Here is a 20,402-nt window from a genome sequence, read left to right on the forward strand (position 1 = left end):
TCATAATAATATATTATTGAGATAAAAAAGCAGGCTAAGAAATAACATACGTAGTGCTATCTGATATGTTTAAAAACAAGTTAAAATTTCCTTCTTTTGTAGTAATACTTTGCTGCATTGTCTGAATGTTTACAATCAATACATATTATAAAGCTATATAGCTAACATTTATTGAGCATTTACTGTGTGTACCAGGCCCTGGACTCAATGCTTTACATGCATTATTATTTCATTTAATCCTCTCCACAACCTGAGATAATCATCCCAGTCTACAGAGAGGAAACTGAGGCTTAGAGACTCAAAGTAAGTTGCCTGAGATTAGAGTAAATAGAAGCTGGAATTCAACCCCATGTGTATCTGACAACAGAGTTCATGCTGCTAACATTAGCATCTGATGCTTTTTCGAGAGTAGAGTAGAGGATGCGTACCAGTCAGGAAGGGCTACATGTTACTGTGGGTAACAAACAGTCCCAAAATTGCAGTGGATTATAACAAGGACGGTGTCTTTCTTGCTCACGCCACTTGTCCACCATAGCTTTCCCGGAGCCTTTGCTCCACATCCCCTCATCCTGGGACCAGGATAAAGGAGCAGCCACCATGTAGGTACCTCCCAGAGCACTAGAAGAGATGGACAGAGGGGTGGCCTGTCTCAATGACTCCCACCTTTTCTGTTAAATGTGGCATACTTCACTCCTTCTCATATTTCACTGGTCAAAGTACATCAAAGGGCTGCATCCAACTTCAGGAGGTCAGAGGAGAACCTGACATAGATGGTGGACCCCATTAAGGCCCCCACGTGGCACCAGCCTGTCTGGGGGACTGTGAGAGGGCAAAGGAGGAGAGCTGAGGGTTGATAGAAAATGACGGGGGGACTTAGTCAGAATGTGTTTGCTTTATCCTCAACCAGGTGGAGTTTGTCTCGGAGCTGCCCAAAACCATCACTGGCAAGATAAAAAGAAGTGAACTCCGGAAGAAGGAGTTTGGTCAGATGTAATTGGCAGTAAACTCAGAAACCACTGTGTGATGTTGGCCAAATGCCTGGCGGCCTCAGGTTCCTCACGATGGTGAGGGTGAGGAGAGGAACGCTGAGAGAGTTGACTTGAAAGAGAGCCAGGAGTGTCAACATTCCAGCATTTTTGTTCTTTTAAATTAAGATCAATCACTATCCTTCCTCCAAGTTCCCTGTTCCTTTCAGATTGCCCAGCTGAGCGCTCAGAATGGGGCTGAAGCAAATTAAATACTGACTCAGCATCCACAGTGAGTCTGTTGTGCATTTATTCTGGGAAAGATCCAGTGCTAAATGCTGTCCCTCGTAATTCCCCCAACCCCCATCAGAGACTGCCCCAGGGCCTGATTCTCCCTCCTGGTTCCGGAGACTCTGTGACCCAGTCGACGACCAGGACATAGAGGTCTAGGAGGAACAGTCCATGTGGCCCCCGGGGTCTGCTCCTGCCTGGCTTGCCTCTGCCCAACTGGGGGTGAAGCGGGAGGCAGGGCAAGTGTGGTGTCTGGGGAATGGAGAAGAGGGGAGGGCAGCCCAGCCTGGTGACGACACTTGCCTGCCACACCATCCCTCACCTGCACCCTCCAGTGGACCCACTGCCTCTCGTCCCACCAATAATGCTGCTGCTGTTGCTGCTTGCAGGTCCCAGCCTGGACCAGTGCAGGTGAGTGAGTACCTGCCCTCTGGGGGCCCAGGAACCCTGCAGGACTCGTCCAGCCCTTCCCAGGGACCCAGGAGTCCTCCCCAGACACCTCTCCTTATACTGTGTAATGCCCTCTGCCATCCAGAGCCCTCTGACCCCCCTGGCCTTGGTCCTGTGAACTAACCCTTCACTCCATCCATCCTTCTGGCCTGAGATGGAACCACCAGAGGCTGGAAGGAGCAGAGGCAGAAGAGGCTGAGCCTGGGGGTGAGAGAAGCGCATATTGTCTCCTTCTCACCCATTCCTGGGGGCGCGATCACTGAGAGGGAGATCCCCTCTGCAGCTGCCCTCTTCTGAGGTGCACAGATACACACACTCACAGGGTAATATACAGACATCACAAACACAGAGACGCACAGGTAAAGAATCACCCCCAGCCTCACCTGAGGACTCAGGTGTTGGGCTCATGGACAGCTCACACACAGACCAACGCAGGCAAGGACACCCTGGGGGGAACACACACACAAGTACACATACTCAGGGCCATGTGAGACAGCCCCCCAGGGCAGACCCACACACACCCCAAGGAGGTACACACACGCGTGCGCGCGCGCACACACACACACACACACACACATGTAGGCAGAGACATAGACACAGAACACAGCCACATACACACAGGCACAAAAAGAAGACAAACACACAGATACAATCAGGAACACCCAAAGGGACAGCAACTTCACACACAGCACAGTCACACACATATAAAACACAGACACAACTCCACGGACCCATATGCCCTGAGACACACACACACACGGATTTGCACAACCAGCGTACATTCATTCAGTGACAAAGGTGCAGACACAAATGCGTACAGAGAAAAACAGAGACACTCAATGTCTCAGTGCTGTGCAGTGGGAAATTCACGTTCACAATCGAGATGCTCACAGACACAGAAACTCAGACACACAGGTTCAAACATGCAAACTTATACAACCACAGTCGCACACACACATGCTCCCAGACAGTTCTGGCACTCCAGTGGATACCTCCACAGGCAGTCGGGGTGAACAGACCCTGGCATTGAGGTAGAAGGTAGACGGGCTCCAGGCTCAGCAGCTGGAGCTTGTCTCCTGCTGACATTTCAAGGAAAAGATAAAGGCAGGAGCAGAGAGAAGCTCAGCTCTGCCTGAGCAAAAAGATAAGACTACCATAGTTTTCATTCTTGAGGTCAAGGAGACCTCCTGGACTACACATGCACAAAACGGTTCCTCAGGGGTCAGAAAATGGAGGGGGCGCTAGCCCATAATATGTCCTGCCAACCTCTCAGAGACTCTCACGCTGGAATCTATCTTGGCTAAAAGATGCCTGTGCACGTTGGGTAGGACGCTGAGTCAGACCAAATATGGGCACAAAGCAAGATGAATCAAGGTGATTGGCTAGAGGCACCCGGAGAACTGCAGCCATATAAGCAATTCAAGCCACCCCAAAAGCATGACTCTCTCTCTCGCTGAGCCCATCCGTGTGTCTTTCCGCATGGACTTTTCTTCTAAAAAACGCTTTATCTGCTTCACTAACTTCTGTCTCTTTGCTGAATTCTTTCTTCAAAGAAGACAAGGACTGAGGTCCTGTTTCAATCCCACCGGCCCTCGTGGTCTAGTGGTTGGGATTCAGCACTTTCACCGCCACAGCCTGGGTTTGATTCCCGGTCAGGGAACTGAGATCCTGCTTCAAGCCGCCACACCCTCGAGATCAGCATGACCTACCCCACCTAGGCTGTCATGGAAGCGGGTGTTTTCCTGGCTCTGAACCCAGTGCTAGGCACCTGTCCCATTGAGGGCCTCCCAGAGGGCTGTGCTTATGCTCTGAGACACCAGAGAATGGCCAGGGTAGGGTGGCTCTGGGGACAGGGCACAGGGGAAGGACTGGGCTATGATAGCATGCACTTAACGTGGGGGTGTTGCATGGGGCCTAGCAGATCCCAAGGTCAAGCGAGGGAAAAAAGTGTGCCTCCCCAGGACCCGTGCTGTGTGTCAGAGTGAGCTGTGCCCTCTCCCACAATAACAACAGTGACAGTAAAGACATCATCAGGACCATTGTATGATAATATTGTCATCACCACAGCAATGACTGACCATCAGCCCGAGGTGGAGGAGTGAGGTGTGACCATGGTCGCCTGGTTTGCTTCATCTTCTGAGCAGGGCTGACCCTGAGCAAAGGCAAAAATTCTCTCTGGCCCCTTCTCTCTCTGGAGGCCTCAGCTCCAGCTTCTTCCCCTCCCAACATTCCCCCCACTCCCATCCAGACCCAAGTCCCCCCTGACCCTTTTCTCAGCCTGGGTACAACACCTCTCCCTGACTCTCCATCTGTGCAATGGGGATAGAGATGGTATGGGCCATAAGAAGATGCCTGCAGAGTACAGTGCTTAGCACAGGCTGCTAACAGGAGGGGGCTTTAAAGCCTTCACAGCTTCTAAGGTGCCGGTTCTGGGAGGACAGTCACCCCTGGGAGATGGTGAAGCTGATGGGCACAGGCGCTCAGCACATGGCCTCCCTTTGTCCTCATGACAGTCTTTGGACACAGGACTGGACATTTCCATCTTAGGGAGGAAACCCACCCAGGGTCACACCGCTGGTAAGCAGCACAGCTGGGTCTCAAGCCCAAGGCTCCTGGCCCTGCCTTCAGGGGCCACGGAGGGCTCCTCCCCTGGATGCGAGGCTGAACCCGCTTTGGGGATGCTTCGTCTGCTGCACGAATGGTTCACCCTTTCCAGGCCCCTTAACTCTGTTCACTTCTCCTTCTTTCCCTCATCCCTGCTTGAGCTGTAACCAGGGTGACCCTGGCACCGTTCATGGAAGTCCCCAGTCCCTTACAGGCTGCGTCTGCCTCCCATTCACTTCGCGGCTAGTCTGACTTCCACCCCTTCTGTGCCTAGTCTGTCTCTTTATAACCACACTGCCCAAACGTGGGACTCTGTAGGCAGGTAACTGCATCTAAACAGATTTCAACACTATTGTTTAGTTATCCCTGTTTTTTGTTTTTGTTTTGCTTGGTTTCTTTTTTTAATCATTTCTTTGTATTTATGGTAAAAGACATTGATTTTCCATTACAGCAGTAATAGAATGTTTCCTGTTTACAGTAAGTTTTCATAATAATAAAATCTATGGGGTTTAAAGCAATGACTTTAAAGCTGTCATGGGCCTGAATGAGCTGGGAAACCACTGTGTCAATCACACATAAAAGCACATTTAGGAAGTTCACCTCAGGACAGGGCCCAGAACAGACCATCACCAGTGGGCTTTGTCTAACTACCTGGCTCCCTGGGCCCCAGCCCACCTGCTTGGCTCTCCCCACCCAGCACTCCTGGTACTGCCAAACTGTTTGGGTGCTGTCCTCAGATCCCCCAGAAAGGAAGCTGGTGAACTTTCTCCACTGAAATTCTCAATTTCTGGAGGTCCCTGGCAATCAATAATGAGAGTCAGACTGGATTTTTTCCCCCTGTTTAGGTTCATAAGCTAAAGCCCATGCTAACAGGTGATGTATCTAGCCCTGTTTCAGATGTCAAAACTGTCTACGTTAATTAGGGATGATTTTGAGACCATACCCATACCATCTGGTCACACAGAGTGGAATTCGCAAGCCAGAAGGAAACCTATTTTATTACCATATCATCATGACCACGTAATGCAGTTCAACTGTAACATCTTTCCTTCGGGTTTTCTTCTTTGCTCATATTTTATTTGTAAGTGTACTTCTCAATTTCCAAACATGGGAAATTCTAGTTAGCTTTTCATCAGGACTCTTCTAGCACAATTGCATTACCAAAAATCATGCTCTGTGTGATTTCATTCCTCTGAAATATGTTGAAATTTGCTTTGTGGCCAAAATAAATAAGGTTAATTTTTGTAATTATACTATATGTGCCTGAAATTAATGTTTCCTCTGCAGTTGTTATGTGATATTGAGCGATATATGGATATAGCTATATGATTAAAATGGTTTGCTAGTAAGATCTTCTACACCTTACAGGTGCTCTGTGGTGCTCATTGTATGACTTGTTGAGGGAGAGGTGTGAAAACCTCCCACTCTGCTTGTGTATTTGATTATTCTTGTATCTCTGTCATCAAATCGATTTCGGCCACTGCCCATGGGAAATCTTGGGAGTTCTCCAAGGAAGGAAGAAGAGTCCAGAAGTGGGGGACAGGGGACCTGTGTTCAGGAGGACAAGAAAACCTAAGGTCTGAGAAGGTTCCAGAGAGGACTTGGGGTTGGATGGTGCACAATTGGGCAGCACGTAGGGGAAGGGTGTTCGGGTGTCCACTGTGATGGACCAGGGACATCAACAGTAACACAATAATTGTGGGGGACATGAACACCCCACTTACATCAATGGACAGATCATCAAGACAGAAAGTCAATAAGGAAACACAGGCCTTAAAGGACACATTAACCCAGATGGACTTAATTAATATTTACAGAGTGTTCCATCTGAAAACAGCAGAATACACATTCTTTTCAGGTGCACATGGAGCATTCTCTAAGATAGATCACATGCAGGCCATAATGCATGCCTTGGTAAATTTAAGAACACTGAAATCATAACAAGCATCTTTTCAGACCACAATGCTATGAGATTTGAAATCTACTACAAGAAAAAAAAAACTGGAATAAACAAGCATGCGGAATCTAAACAATATGCTACTAAACAACCAATGCATCACTGAATAAATCAAAGATGGAATAAAAAAATAGCTAGAGACAAATGAAAATGAAAACAAGGCGATCCAAAACCTATGGGACACAGCAAAAGCAGTTCTAAGAAGGAAGTTTATTGTAATACAGTCTTACTTCAGGAAACAAGAAAAAGCTCAAATAAAAAACCTAACCTTACGCCTAAAGCAACTAGAGAAAGGAGAAGAAACAAAACCCAATGTTAATAGAAGGAAAGAAATCATAAGGATCAGAGCAGAAATGAATGCAATAGAGACGAAGAAAACAATAGAAAAGGTCTATGAAACTAAAAGCTGGTTCTTTGAAAAGATAAACAAAATTGATAAACTTTTGGCCAAATTCATTAAGGAAAAAGGGAGAGGGCTCAAATCAATAAGGTTAGAAATGAAAAGAAAAAAAACAAGTTATGCCTGACACCATAGAATACAAAAGATCATAAGAGACTACTATTGCACAAGCAACTCTACAGCAATAAAATGGACAACCTAGAAGAAAGGGACAAATTCTTAGGTACAATCTCCCAAGACTAAACCAGGAAGAAATAGAAAATATGAAGAGCAATCACAAGTATTGAAATTGAAACTGTGATTAAAAAACTCCCAACAAACAAAAGTCCAGAACCAGATGGCTTCACAGGCAAATTCTATCAAACATTTAGAGAAGAGTTAATGCCTATCACTCTGAAACTATTCCAAAAATTTGCAGATGAAGGAACACTCCCAAGCACATTCAGTTCAGTTTGGTTTCAGTTTGGTTTCAGTTCACCATCACCCTGAAACCAAAACCAGAGAAAGATACAACAACAACAAAAAGAAATTTACAGGCCAATATCACTGATGAACACAGACGCAAAAGTCCTGAACAAAATACTAGCAAACAGAATCCAACAATACATTAAAAAGGTCATACACCATGATCAAGTGGGATTTATCCCAAGGGTGTAAAGATTCTTCAATATACACAAATCAATCAGAATGATACACCACATTAACAAATTAAAGAATAAAAATCATATGATCATGTCAATAGATTCAGAAAAAGCTTTCAACACCCATTTATGATACCAACTCTCCAGAAAGCAGGCATAGAGGGAATCTACCTCAACATAAAAAAGGCCATACATGACAAACCCACAGCTAACATCATACTCAATGGTGAAAAGCTGAAAGCATTTCCTCTAAGGTCAGGAAAAAGACAAGGACGTCCACTCTCGCCACTTTTATTCAACATAGTTTTGGAAGTCCTAGCCACAGCAATCAGAGAAGAAAAAGAAATAAATGGAATCCAAATTGGAAAGGAAGAAGTAAAATTGTCACTGTCTGTAGATGACATGATACTATATATACAAAATCCTAAAGATACCACCAGAAAACTACTAGAGCTCATCAATGAATTTGGTAAAGTTGCAAGATACAAAATTAACATGCAGAAATCTGTTGCATTTCTATACACTGACAAATGAAAGATCAGAAAGAGAAATTAAGGAAACAATCCCATTTACAATCACATCAGAAAGAATCAAATACCTAGCAATAAGCCTACCTAAGGAGGCAAAACAACTGCACTCCAAAAACTAAAAGATGCAGATGAAAGAAATTGAAGATGACATGAACAGATGGAAAGATATACCATGTTCTAGGACTGGAAGAATCAATGTTGCCAAAATGACCATACTACCCAAAGAAATCTACAGATTCAATGCAATATATATCAAATTACCAATGGCATTTTTCACAGAAGTAGAAAAAAATTTTACAATTTGTATGGAAACACAAAAGACTCTGAATAACCAATGCAATCTTGAGAAAGAAAAACGGAGCTGGAGGAATCAGGTTCCCTGAACTTCAGACTGTACTACAAATCTGCAATCATCAAAAGAGTATGGTACTGGCACAAAAATAGAAATATAGATCCATGGAACAGGACAGAAAATCCAGAGATTAAACCCACACACTTATGGTCAACTAATCTATGACAAAGGAAACAAGAGTATACAATGGAGAAAAGACAGCCTCATCAATAAGTAGGGCTGGGAAAACTGGACAGCTAAATGTAAAAGAATGAAATTAGAACGTTCTCTAACACCATACACAAAAATAAACTCAAAATGGATTAAAGACCTAAATGTAAGACCAGATGCTACAAACTCTTAGAGGAAAACATAGGCAGAACACTCTTTGACATAAATCACAGCAATACCTTTTTCAATCCACCTCCTAGAGTAATGAAAATAAAAACAAAAATAAACAATTCAGACCTAACTAAACTTAAAAGCTTTTGCACAGCAAAGGAAACCATAAACAAAATGAAAAGACAACCTACATAATGGGAGAAAATATTTGCAAACAATGCAACCAACAATGGATTAATCTCCAAAATATATAAACAGCTCATACAACTCAATATCAAAAAAAAAACCCAATCAAAAAAATGGAGAAAGAGCTAAATAGACATTTCTCCAAAGAAGACCTACAGATGGCCAAAAAGCACATGAAAAGATGCTCAATGTTTCTAATTCTTAGAGAAATGCAGATAAAATCTACAATGAGGTATCACCTCACACTGGTCAGAATGGCCATCATCAAAAAGTCTACAAACAATAAATACTGGAGAGAGGGTGTGGAAGAAAGGGAACCTACCCTGTTGGTGGGGATGTAAATTGGTACAGCCACTGTGGAGAACAGTATGGAGGTTCCTTAAAAAACTAAAAATAGAGCTACCATATGATCCAGCAATCCCCTCCAGAGAGAACCATAATTTGAAAAGATACATGCACCCCAATGTTCATTGCAGCACTATTTACAATAGCCAGGACAAGGAAGCAACCTAAATGCCCACTGACAGATGAATGGATAAAGAAGAGGTGATACACGTATACAATGGAATATTACTCAACCATAAAAAAGAATTAAATAATGCCATTTTCAGCCACATGGATGGACCTAGAGATTATTGTACTAAGTGAAGTAAGTCAGACAGAGAAAGACAAATATCATATGATATTGCTTACATGTTGAACCTAAAAGAATGATACATATGAACTTATTTATAAACCAAAAACAGAATCACAGACATAGAAGACAAACTTATGATTACCAAAGGGGAAAGGTGAGGGGTGGGGAGGGCTAAATTAGGAGTTTGGGGTTAAATATATACACACTACTATATATAAAATAAATAATCAACAAGGACCTACTGTATAGCACAGGGAAATCTACTCAGTATTCTGTAATTACCTATATGGGAAAAGAATCTGAAAAAGAATAGATATATGTATATGTATAACTGAATCACTTTGCTGTACACCTGAAACTAACACAACATTTTAAATCAACTATACTCCAATATAGAATAAAAGTTTTTTAAAAATTGAAAAGGAAGTAATGATTTTCAGTTCTCTGATTTAAACAGTCTATGGGAGTAAAACTTGTTACCTGTTCCTTCCTGATGTTGAGCTGAACATTCTCCTGTTCATGCGGTTCTTCAGGTTTCACTTCTGCATGATTGACACAAGCTTCATTGAGGGCAATTTCAACCTAAAGCAAAACATTCTCATTGATGACTTAATTCCCAAGAAAAAAAATGCCAAGTAGATATCATCATTTTAACCTCCTAAGACATGAAAAAGTTGTTCCTTGCAAAAGCTAATGTGTACAATGGAAATCCTGCAGCAAATATAGGTAGCTTACCTCCAAAATTCCTGAGGTGTTCATTGAAATAGCACCTTTCAAGTCCTCTGTAGATTTTTCTTTTTCCAATATCTGCACATAGGATAGAAACAACAACTGCACTGAGATTTCAATGGAAACACTGGGTGATATGCTCAAAAGGTGTAACATCAACCAAACATATCCCACGGTGACCCCTAAGTTTCATGTGATAGTAGTTGATCCAGGTTGGGCCCAGGAAAAATATCAAGCCCATAAAGAAATGCAGAACAAAGAAAGACATTAAGGCACAAATATTTCGTAGCTTCAACAAATATCTTGCTCACTGCATAATGGAAGAGATGACTGGATGACAAGGAGAAAGCAAAGGTGGAAAATAGTTCATGTCAAACAGCTCAAAAGTGGGTGTTCTTGGGCTTCCCTGGTGGCGTAGTGGTTGGGAGTCCGCCTGCCGATGCAGGGGACGGGGGCTTGTGCCCCAGGCCAGGAAGATCCCACATGCCGCGGAGCGGCTGGGCCCGTGAGCCATGGCCGCTGAGCCTGCGTGTCTGGAGCCTGCGCTCCGCAACGGGAGAGGCCACAACAGTGAGAGGCCAGCGTACCGCCACACACACAAAAAAAGTGGGTGTTCTTGATGGAATATAAAGAAAACTTTCCCGAGAGGCTTCCAGGAAGATGGCGGAAGAGTAAGGCACGGAGATCACCTTCCTCCCCACAGATACACCAGAAATACATCTACACGTGGAACAACTCCTACAGAACACCTACTGAACGCTGGCAGAAGACCTCAGACCTCCCAAATGGCAAAAAAAAAAAAAAAAACCACGTACCTGGGCAGGGCAAAAGAAAAAAGAATAAACAGAGACAAAAGGATAGAGACGGGACCTGCACCAGTGGGAGGGAGCTGTGAAGGAGGAAAGGTTACCATACACTAGGAAGCCCCTTCGCGGGCGGACACTGCGGGTGGTGCAGGGGGAAAGCTTCGGAGCCGCGGAGAGAGCACAGCAACAGGGGTGCAGGGGACAAAGCGGAGAGATTCCCGCGCAGAGGATCAGGGCCGACCAGCACTCACCAGCCCGAGAAGCTTGTCTGCTCACCTGCCGGGGCGGGCGAGGCTGGGAGCTGAGGCTCGGGCTTCAGTCGGAGCGCAGGGAGAGGACTGGGGTTGGCGGCGTGAACACAGCCTGCAGGGGCTTAGTGCGTCACAGCTGGCCGGGAGGGAGTCCGGGGAAAAGTCTTGACCTGCCGAAGAGGCAAGAGACTTTTTCCCTCTTTGTTTCCTAGTGCGCGAGGAGAGGGGATTAAGAGCGCTGCTTAAAGGAGCTCCAGAGATGGGCGCGAGCCGCGGCTAAAAGCGCAGACCCCAGAGACGGGCATGAGACGCTAAGGCCGCTGCTGCCGCGACCAAGAAGCCTGAGTGCGAGCACAGGTCACTCTCCACACCCCCTTCCGGGGAGCCTGTGCAGCCCGCCACTGCCACGGTCCCGGGATCCAGGGACAACGTCCCCTGGAGGACGCACGGCGCGCCTCAGGCTGGTGCAACGTCACGCAGCGCGCCTCAGGCTGGTGCAACGTCACTCCGGCCTCTGCGGCCGCAGGCCCGCCCCGCCCTCCGTGCCCCTCCCTCCCCTCGGCCTGAGTGAGCCAGAGCCCCCGAATCAGCGGCTCCTTTAACCCCGTCCTGTCTGAGCGAAGAACAGACGCCCTCCCGCGACCTACACGCAGAGGCGGGGCCAAATCCAAACCTGAGCCCCTGGGAGCTGTGAGAACAAAGAAGAGAAAGGGAAATCTCTCCCAGCAGCCTCAGAAGCAGCGGATTAAAGCTCCACAATCAACTTGATGTACCCTGCATCTGTGGAATACATGAATAGACAACGAATCATCCCAAATTAAGGAGCCGTGTGGATGAAAGGTTCTTGGTGCTGCAGCCAGGAGTCAGTGCTGTTCCTCTGAGGTGGGAGAGCCAACTTCAGGACACTGGTCCACAAGAGACTTCCCAGCTCCACATAATATCAAACGGCAAAAATCTCCCAGAGATCTCCATCTCAACACCAGCACCCAGCTTCACTCAACGACCAGCAAGCTACAGTGCTGGACATCCTATGCCAAACAGCTAGCAAGACAGGAACACAACCCCACCCATTAGCAGAGAGGCTGCCTAAAATCATAATAAGTCCACAGACACCCCAAAACACACCACCAGACGTGGACCTGCGCACCAGAAAGACAAGATCCAGCCTCATCCACCAGAACACAGGCACTAGTACCCTCCACCAGGAAGCCTACACAACCCACTGAACCAACCTTAGCCACTGGGGACAGACACCAAAAACAGCGGGAACTACGAACCTGCAGCCTGCAAAAAGGAAACCCCAAACACAGTAAGATAAGCAAAATGAGAAGACAGAAAAACATACAGCAGACGAAGGAGCAAGATAAAAACCCACCAGACCTAACAAATGAAGCAGAAATAGACACTCTACCTGAAAAACAATTCAGAATAATGATAGTAAAGATGATCCAAAATCTTGGAAATAGAATAGACAAAATGCAAGAAACATTTAACCAGGACCTAGAAGAACTAAAGATGAAACAAACAATGATGAACAACACAATAAATGAAATGAAAAATACTCTAGATGGGATCAATAGCAGAATAACTGAGGCAGAAGAACAGATAAGTGACCTGGAAGATAAAATAGTGAAAATAACTACTGCAGAGCAGAATAAAGAAAAAAGAATGAAAAGAACTGAGGACAGTCTCAGAGACCTCTGGGACAACATTAAATGCACCAACATTCGAATTATAGGGGTTCCAGAAGAAGAAGAGAAAAAGAAAGGAACTGAGAAAATATTTGAAGAGATTGTAGTTGAAAACTTCCCTAATATGGGGAAGGAAATAGTTAATCAAGTCCAGGAAGCACAGAGAGTCCCATACAGGATAAATCCAAGGAGAAATATGCCAAGACACTAACCAAACTGTCAAAAATTAAATACAAAGAAAAAATATTAAAAGCAGCAAGGGAAAAACAACAAATAACACACAATGGAATCCCCATAAGGTTAACAGCTGATCTTTCAGCAGAAACTCTGCAAGCCAGAAGGGACTGGCAGGACATATTTAAAGTGATGAAGGAGAAAAACCTGCAAGCAAGATTACTCTACCCAGCAAGGATCTCATTCAGATTTGATGGAGAAATTAAAACCTTTACAGACAAGCAAAAGCTGAGAGAGTTCAGCACCACCAAACCAGCTCTACAACAACTGCTAAAGGAACTTCTCTAGGCAAGAAACACAAGAGAAGGAAAAGACCTACAATAACGAACCCAAAACAATTAAGAAAATGGGAATAGGAACATACATATCGATAATTACCTTAAATGTAAATGGACTAAATGCTCCCATCAAAAGACACAGATTGGCTGAATGGATACAAAAACAAGACCCATATATTTGCTGTCTACAAGAGACACACTTCAGACCTAGAGACACATACAGACAAAGTAAGGGGATGGAAAAAGATATTCCATGCAAATGGAAACCAAAAGAAAGCTGGAGTAGCAATTCTCATATCAGACAAAATAGACTTTAAAATAAAGACTATTAAAAGAGACAAAGAAGGACACTACGTAATGATCAAGGGATCAATCCAAGAAGAAGATATAACAATTGTAAATATTTATGCACCCAACATAGGAGCACCTCAATACATAAGGCAAATACTAACAGCCATAAAAGGAAAAATCGACAGTAACACATTCATAGTAGGGGACTTTAACACCCCACTTTCACCAATGGACAGATCATCCAAAATGAAAATAAATAAGGAAACACAAGCTTTAAATGATACATTAAACAAGATGGACTTAATTGATATTTATAGGACATTCCATCCAAAAACAACAGAATACACATTTTTCTCTAGTGCTCATGGAACATTCTCCAGGATAGATCATATCTTGGGTCACAAATCAAGCCTTGGTAAATTTAAGAAAATTGAAATTGTATCAAGTATCTTTTCCGACCACAACGCTATGAGACTAGATATCAATTACAGGAAAAGATCTGTAAAAAATACAAACACATGGAGGATAAACAATACACTACTTAATAACGAAGTGATCACTGAAGAAATCAAAGAGGAAATTAAAAAATACCTAGAAACAAGTGACAATGGAGACACGACAACGCAAAATCTATGGGATGCAGCAAAAGCAGCTCTAAGAGGGAAGTTTATAGCAATACAGTCCTACCTTAAGAAACAGGAAACATCTTGAAAAAACAACCTAACCTTGCACCTAAAGCAATTATAGAAAGAAGAACAAAAAAAAAAAAACCCAAAGTTAGCAGAAGGAAAGAAATCATAAAAATCAGATCAGAAATAAATGAAAAAGAAATGAAGGAAACGATAGCAAAGATCAATAAAACTAAAAGATGGTTCTTTGAGAAGATAAACAAAATTGATAAACCATTAGCCAGACGCATCAAGAAAAAAAGGGAGAAGACTCAAATCAGTAGAATTAGAAATGAAAAAGGAGAAGTAACAACAGACACTGCAGAAATACAAAAGATCATGAGAGATTACTACAAGCAACTCTATGCCAATAAAATGGACAACCTGGAAGAAATGGACAAATTCTTAGAAATGCACAACCTGCCAAGACTGAATCAGGAAGAAATAGAAAATATGAACAGACCAATCACAAGCACTGAAATTGAAACTGTGATTAAAAATCTTCCAACAACAACAACAACAAAAATCTTCCAACAAACAAAAGCCCAGGACCACCTGGCTTCACAGGCGAATTCTATCATTTAGAGAAGAGCTAACATGTATCCTTCTCAAACTCTTCCAAAATACAGCAGAGGGAGGAACACTCCCAAACTCACTCTACGAGGCCACCATCACCCTGATACCAAAACCAGACAAGGATGTCACAAAGAAAGAAAACTACAGGCCAATATCACTGATGAACATAGAGGCAAAAATCCTCAACAAAATACTAGCAAACAGAATCCAACAGCACATTAAACTGATCATACACCATGATCAAGTGGGGTTGATTCCAGGAATGCAAGGATTCTTCAATATATGCAAATCAATCAACATGATACACCATATTAAAAAATTGAAGGAGAAAAACCATATGATCATCTCAATAGATGCAGAGAAAGCTTTCAACAAAATTCAACACCCATTTATGATAAAAACCCTGCAGAAAGTAGGCATAGAGGGAACTTTCCTCAACATAATAAAGGCCATATATGAGAAACCCACAGCCAACATCGTCCTCAATGGTGAAAAATTGAAAGCATTTCCACTAAGATCAGGAACAAGACAAGGTTGCCCACTCTCACCACTCTTATTCAACATAGTTTTGGAAGTTTTAGCCACAGCAATCAGAGAAGAAAAGAAAATAAAAGGAATCCAAATCAGAAAAGAAGAGGTGAAGCTGTCACTGTTTGCAGATGACATGATACTATACATAGAGAATCCTAAAGATTCTACCGGAAAACTACTAGAGCTAAACAATGTATTTGGTAAAGTAGCAGGATACAAAATTAATGCACAGAAATCTCTGGCATTCCTATACACTAATGATGAAAAATCTAAAAGTGAAATCAAGAAAACACTCCCATTTACCATTGCAACAAAAAGAATAAAATATCTAGGAATAAACCTACCTAAGGAGACAAAAGACCTGTATGCAGAAAATTATAAGACACTGATGAAAGAAATTAAAGATGATACAAATAGATGGAGAGATATACCATGTTCTTGGATTGGAAGAATCAACATTGTGAAAATGACTCTACTACCCAAAGCAATCTACAGATTCAATGCAATCCCTATCAAACTACCACTGGCATTTTTCACAGAACTAGAACAAAAAATTTCACAATTTGTATGGAAACACAGAAGACCCTGAATAGCCAAAGCAATCTTGAGAACGAAAAACGGAGCTGGAGGAATCAGGATCCCTGACTTCAGACTTACTACAAAGCTACAGTAATCAAGACAGTATGGTACGGCACAAAAACAGAAAGCTAGATCAATGGAACAGGATAAAAAGCCCAGAGATAAACCCAGAGATAAACACATGTATGGTTACCTTATCTTTGATAAAGGAGGCAGGAATGTACAGTGGAGAAAGGACAGCCTCTTCATAAGTGGTGCTGGGAAAACTGGACAGGTACATGTAAAAGTATGAGATTAAATCACTCCCTAACACCATACACAAAAATAAGCTCAAAATGGATTAAAGACCTACTTGTAAGGCCAGAAAATATCAAACTCTTAGAGGAAAACATAGGCAGGACACTCTATGACATAAATCACAGCAAGACCCTTTTTGACCCACCTCCTAGAGAAATGGAAATAAAAACAAAAATAAACAGATGGGACCTAATGAAACTTCAAAGCTTTTGCACAGCAAAGGAAACCATAAACACGACCAAAAGACAACCCTCAGAATGGGAGAAAATATTTGCAAATGAAGCAACTGACAAAGGATTAATCTCCAAAATTTATAAGCAGCTCATGCAGCTTAATAACAAAAAAACAAACAACCCAATCCAAAAATGGGCAGAAGACCTAAATAGACATTTCTGCAAAGAAGATATACAGACTGCCAATAAACACATGAAAGAATGCTCAACATCACTAATCATGAGAGAAATGCAAATCAAAACTACAATGAGATATCATCTCACACCAGTCAGAATGGCCATCATCAAAAAATCTAGAAACAATAAATGCTGGAGAGGGTGTGGAGAAAAGGGAACCCTCTTGCACTGTTGGTGGGAATGTAAATTGATACAGCCACTGTGGAGAACAGTATGGAGGTTCCTTAAAATACTACAAATAGAACTACCATATGACCCAGCAATCCCACTACTGGGCATATACCCTGAGAAAACCATAATTCAAAAAGAGTCATGTACCAAAATGTTCATTGCAGCTCAATTTACAATAGCCCAGAGATGGAAACAACCTAAGTGTCCATCATCAGATGAATGGATAAAGAAGACGTGGCACATATATACAATGGAATATTACTCAGCCATGAAAAGAAACGAAATTGAGTTATTTGTAGTGAGGTGGATGGACCTAGAGCCTGTCATACAGAGTGATGTAAGTCAGAAAGAGAGAGACAAATACCGTATGCTAACATATATATATGGAATTTAAGGGGAAAAAATGTCATGAAGAACCTAGGGGTAAGACAGGAAAAAAGACACAGACCTACTAGAGAATGGACTTGAGGATATGGGGAGGGGGAAGGGTAAGCTGTGACAAAGCGAGAGAGAGGCATGGACATATATACACTAACAAACGTAAGGTAGATAGCTAGTGGGAAGCAGCTTCATAGCACAGGGAGATCAGCTCGGTGCTCTGTGAACACCTAGAGGGGTGGGATAGGGAGGGTGGGAGGGAGGGAGACGCAAGAGGGAAGAGATATGGGAACATATGTATATGTATAACTGATTCATTTTGTTGTAAAGCAGAAACTAACACACCATTGTAAAGCAATTATACTCCAATAAAGATGATAAAATTTTTTTTAAATAAATAAAGATAGAAAACTTTCCCAAATTCACGTTGAAAATTCTCTGTTCAGCATAAAGAGCGGTATGGGCTGTACAACTTGGCTAGATATCTTCCTTCACCTCATATATTTCCTGGGATTGTCTATTTATCTTGGAGGGCAGTGCCGAAAGGTGGGAAAACTCCCTACATAGTGAAAACAGAACATACTTTCTAGTCTCTGAAATAGAAAAAGTCATGGAGGTGTGAGTACATGAAATTCCAGATCATTGTTCAGAAGGAGATTCAACTCCCAGACTCCCACACTCTACTGTGGCAAACAGCAAGAGGAGGTGGAGCATTCAATTCACCCAACGTACAAAAGCCTCAAAAGCCAAACTATGGTAAACTTAGCAGCCAAACTCTTACCAAGTCCGGATTCTTGACATTCTGACCCCTCACAGATTGCAGCCTAGCACAAGTACTTTGAAGGATGTCATTCAGATATTCATTAGCCCTCTCAATTGTTTTGATATTATCCTTCAACAAAATATATTGAATCAATAATAATTACTCATTATTCTTACTTCTGTTTTCAGAATGTAATCTAGGCAGAGAAGGGATTTTTACCTTAAATTTAAGTGCTTCGTCAAAGAGCATCTTATTCTGTCTAGTGGTTTCTTGAAGATGTTTCTTTGAGTCATTCACCTATGCAAATATGTACAAAAGGAACCAGAGTTATAAATACTATCTTCTCGTGTGTGACTCCTTCCACAAATACAGAGAACAGTGCTTTACGTCTGTGGAGCTTGCTTTGAATCTGGACTCTTTATGGAACATATGAAATAGGACAGTAGTATGAATGAAAAGAGAGCAAAATAACCGAACTCCCAGAGGTGGAAGGAATTGAAGGTGAAATCATGAAAAATAACAAAGGACAAAGATACCATCTGTTCCAAAGTGGATATATTTTCTACAAGCTCTGTGTTTTCCTTCACCAAATTATTGATCTTCTCTGATATTTGCTGTAAATTAACTAAAAAGAGATAAAATAATTTCTAAGATTAGTAGGAAAACCCAGTAAAACTGAATTATCTCAATGTTCTAGCAGCAGACACATATTATCTGTAATTGACTTTTAATCTTTACTTTTATGCCTAAAAAAAGCAAATTTTAGTTAGTAGAATTTTAAACGTAAGAAACATTATTTCAATGGGATTCCTATTTAAAGTGTTTTCAAAAATGAAGAAGAGGGCTTCCCTGGTGGCGCAGTGGTTGAGAGTCCGCCTGCCGATGCAGGGGACACGGGTTCGTGCCCCGGTCCGGGAGGATCCCACATGCCGCGGAGCGGCTGGGCCGGTGAGCCATGGCCGCTGGGCCTGCGCGTCCGGAGCCTGTGCTCCGCGGCGGGAGAGGCCACGGCGGTGAGAGGCCCAAAGAGCAATAAGATGACTTCTAAATTCTCTCCCATCTATGAATACCATTCTTAGAAAGCTCAATCACTTCAACTAGTTGTGTCATCACCAAAGATGAAATAGAAAAAACATCCTGCCAACTTACATTTCTTGCCTCCAATTACTAAGGTAAATATATATGTTGCTGGGAAAAAAAAAATCCTTATTTCATCCAGATTCACCCCTCCATCCAGCCCCTATCTGCAGTTCCTCCGAGTCTTCTCCTGTTTCGACAATGCCATAGCAATGCAGATGCTTTATACACTGTCTCAACAAATCCCCTGCCTTTGCCCCAGGTCCATCACAGTGGACACCACCACCCACGTGCCCATTTTTAGAACGTAGCTCCCCTACCTGCTGCCTCATTGCTCGCCATCCAACCCCGGGTCCTCTCTGGACACTTCTCAGACCTTAGGTTTTCTCGTCCTCCTGAACACAGGTCCCCTGTCCCCCACTTCTGGACGCTTCTTCCTTCCTTGGAGAACTCCCAAGATTTCCCATGGGCAGTGGCTGAAATCGATTTGATGACAGAGATACAAGAATAATCAAATACACAAGCAGAGTGGGAGGTTTTCACACCTCTCCCTCAACAAGTCATACAATGAGCACCACAGAGCATCTGTAAGGTGTAGAAGATCTTACTAGCAAACCATTTTAATCATATAGCTATATCCATATATCGCTCAATATCACATAACAACTGCAGAGGAAACATTAATTTCAGGCACATATAGTATAATTACAAAAATTAACCTTATTTATTTTGGCCACAAAGCAAATTACAACATATTTCAGAGGAATGAAATCACACAGAGCATGATTTTTGGTAATGCAATTGTGCTAGAAGAGTCCTGATGAAAAGCTAACTAGAATTTCCCATGTTTGGAAATTGAGAAGTACACTGACAAATAAAATATGAGCAAAGAAGAAAACCCGAAGGGAAAGATGTTACAGTTGAACTGCATTACGTGGTCATGATGATATGGTAATAAAATAGGTTTCCTTCTGGCTTGCGAATTCCACTTTGTGTGACCATACAGATGGTATGGGTATGGTCTCAAAATCATCCGTAATTAGCGTAGACATTTTAACACCTGAAACAGGGCTAGATACATCACCTGTTAGCATGGGCTTTAGCTTATGAACCTAAACAGGGGGAAAAAATCCAGTCTGACTCTCATTATTGATTGCCAGGGACCTTCAGAAATTGAGAATTTCAATGGAGAAAGTTCACCAGCTTCCTTTCTGGGGGATCTGAGGACAGCACCCAAACAGCTTGGCAGTACCAGGAGTGCTGGGTGGGGAGAGCCAAGCAGGTGGGCTGGGGCCCAGGGACCCGGGTAGTTAGACAAAGCCCACTGGTGATGGTCTG

General features: G+C 42.9%; 2 protein-coding genes across 4 annotated transcripts in view; one reads left to right on the forward strand and one right to left on the reverse strand.

Annotated features, from left to right (window-relative positions):
* The window catches only part of LOC307198830 (acyl-coenzyme A synthetase ACSM1, mitochondrial-like), a 44,349-nt gene extending 42,577 nt beyond the window's left edge, over positions 1-1,772 (forward strand). The window contains exon 13 of the mRNA XM_079946099.1: positions 908-1,772. Coding sequence (XP_079802225.1) covers positions 908-994 — 87 coding nt within the window. The 3' untranslated portion in view covers positions 995-1,772. The remainder of the gene's footprint in view (positions 1-907) is intronic.
* PDILT (protein disulfide isomerase like, testis expressed) overlaps positions 1-18,286 on the reverse strand; it is a 131,043-nt gene extending 112,757 nt beyond the window's left edge. Inside the window, exons 1-4 of one of the 3 annotated variants that reach the window (XM_079946059.1) lie at positions 18,207-18,286; positions 11,146-11,290; positions 10,070-10,141; positions 9,815-9,916 (exon numbers count right to left, since the gene is read on the reverse strand). In XM_079946059.1, the coding sequence (XP_079802185.1) occupies positions 9,815-9,855 (41 nt within the window). In that variant the 5' untranslated portion in view covers positions 9,856-9,916; positions 10,070-10,141; positions 11,146-11,290; positions 18,207-18,286. Of the gene's footprint in view, positions 1-9,814; positions 9,917-10,069; positions 10,142-11,120; positions 11,566-18,206 lie in introns of those variants that run through there. The other 2 variants (XM_079946060.1, XM_079946061.1) reach the window with 2 other exon arrangements.
* Between the last annotated feature and the right edge of the window lie 2,116 nt (positions 18,287-20,402).

Source organism: Stenella coeruleoalba, assembly GCF_951394435.1.
Source record: "Stenella coeruleoalba genome assembly, chromosome: 15".
Classification (NCBI taxonomy): domain Eukaryota; kingdom Metazoa; phylum Chordata; class Mammalia; order Artiodactyla; family Delphinidae; genus Stenella; species Stenella coeruleoalba.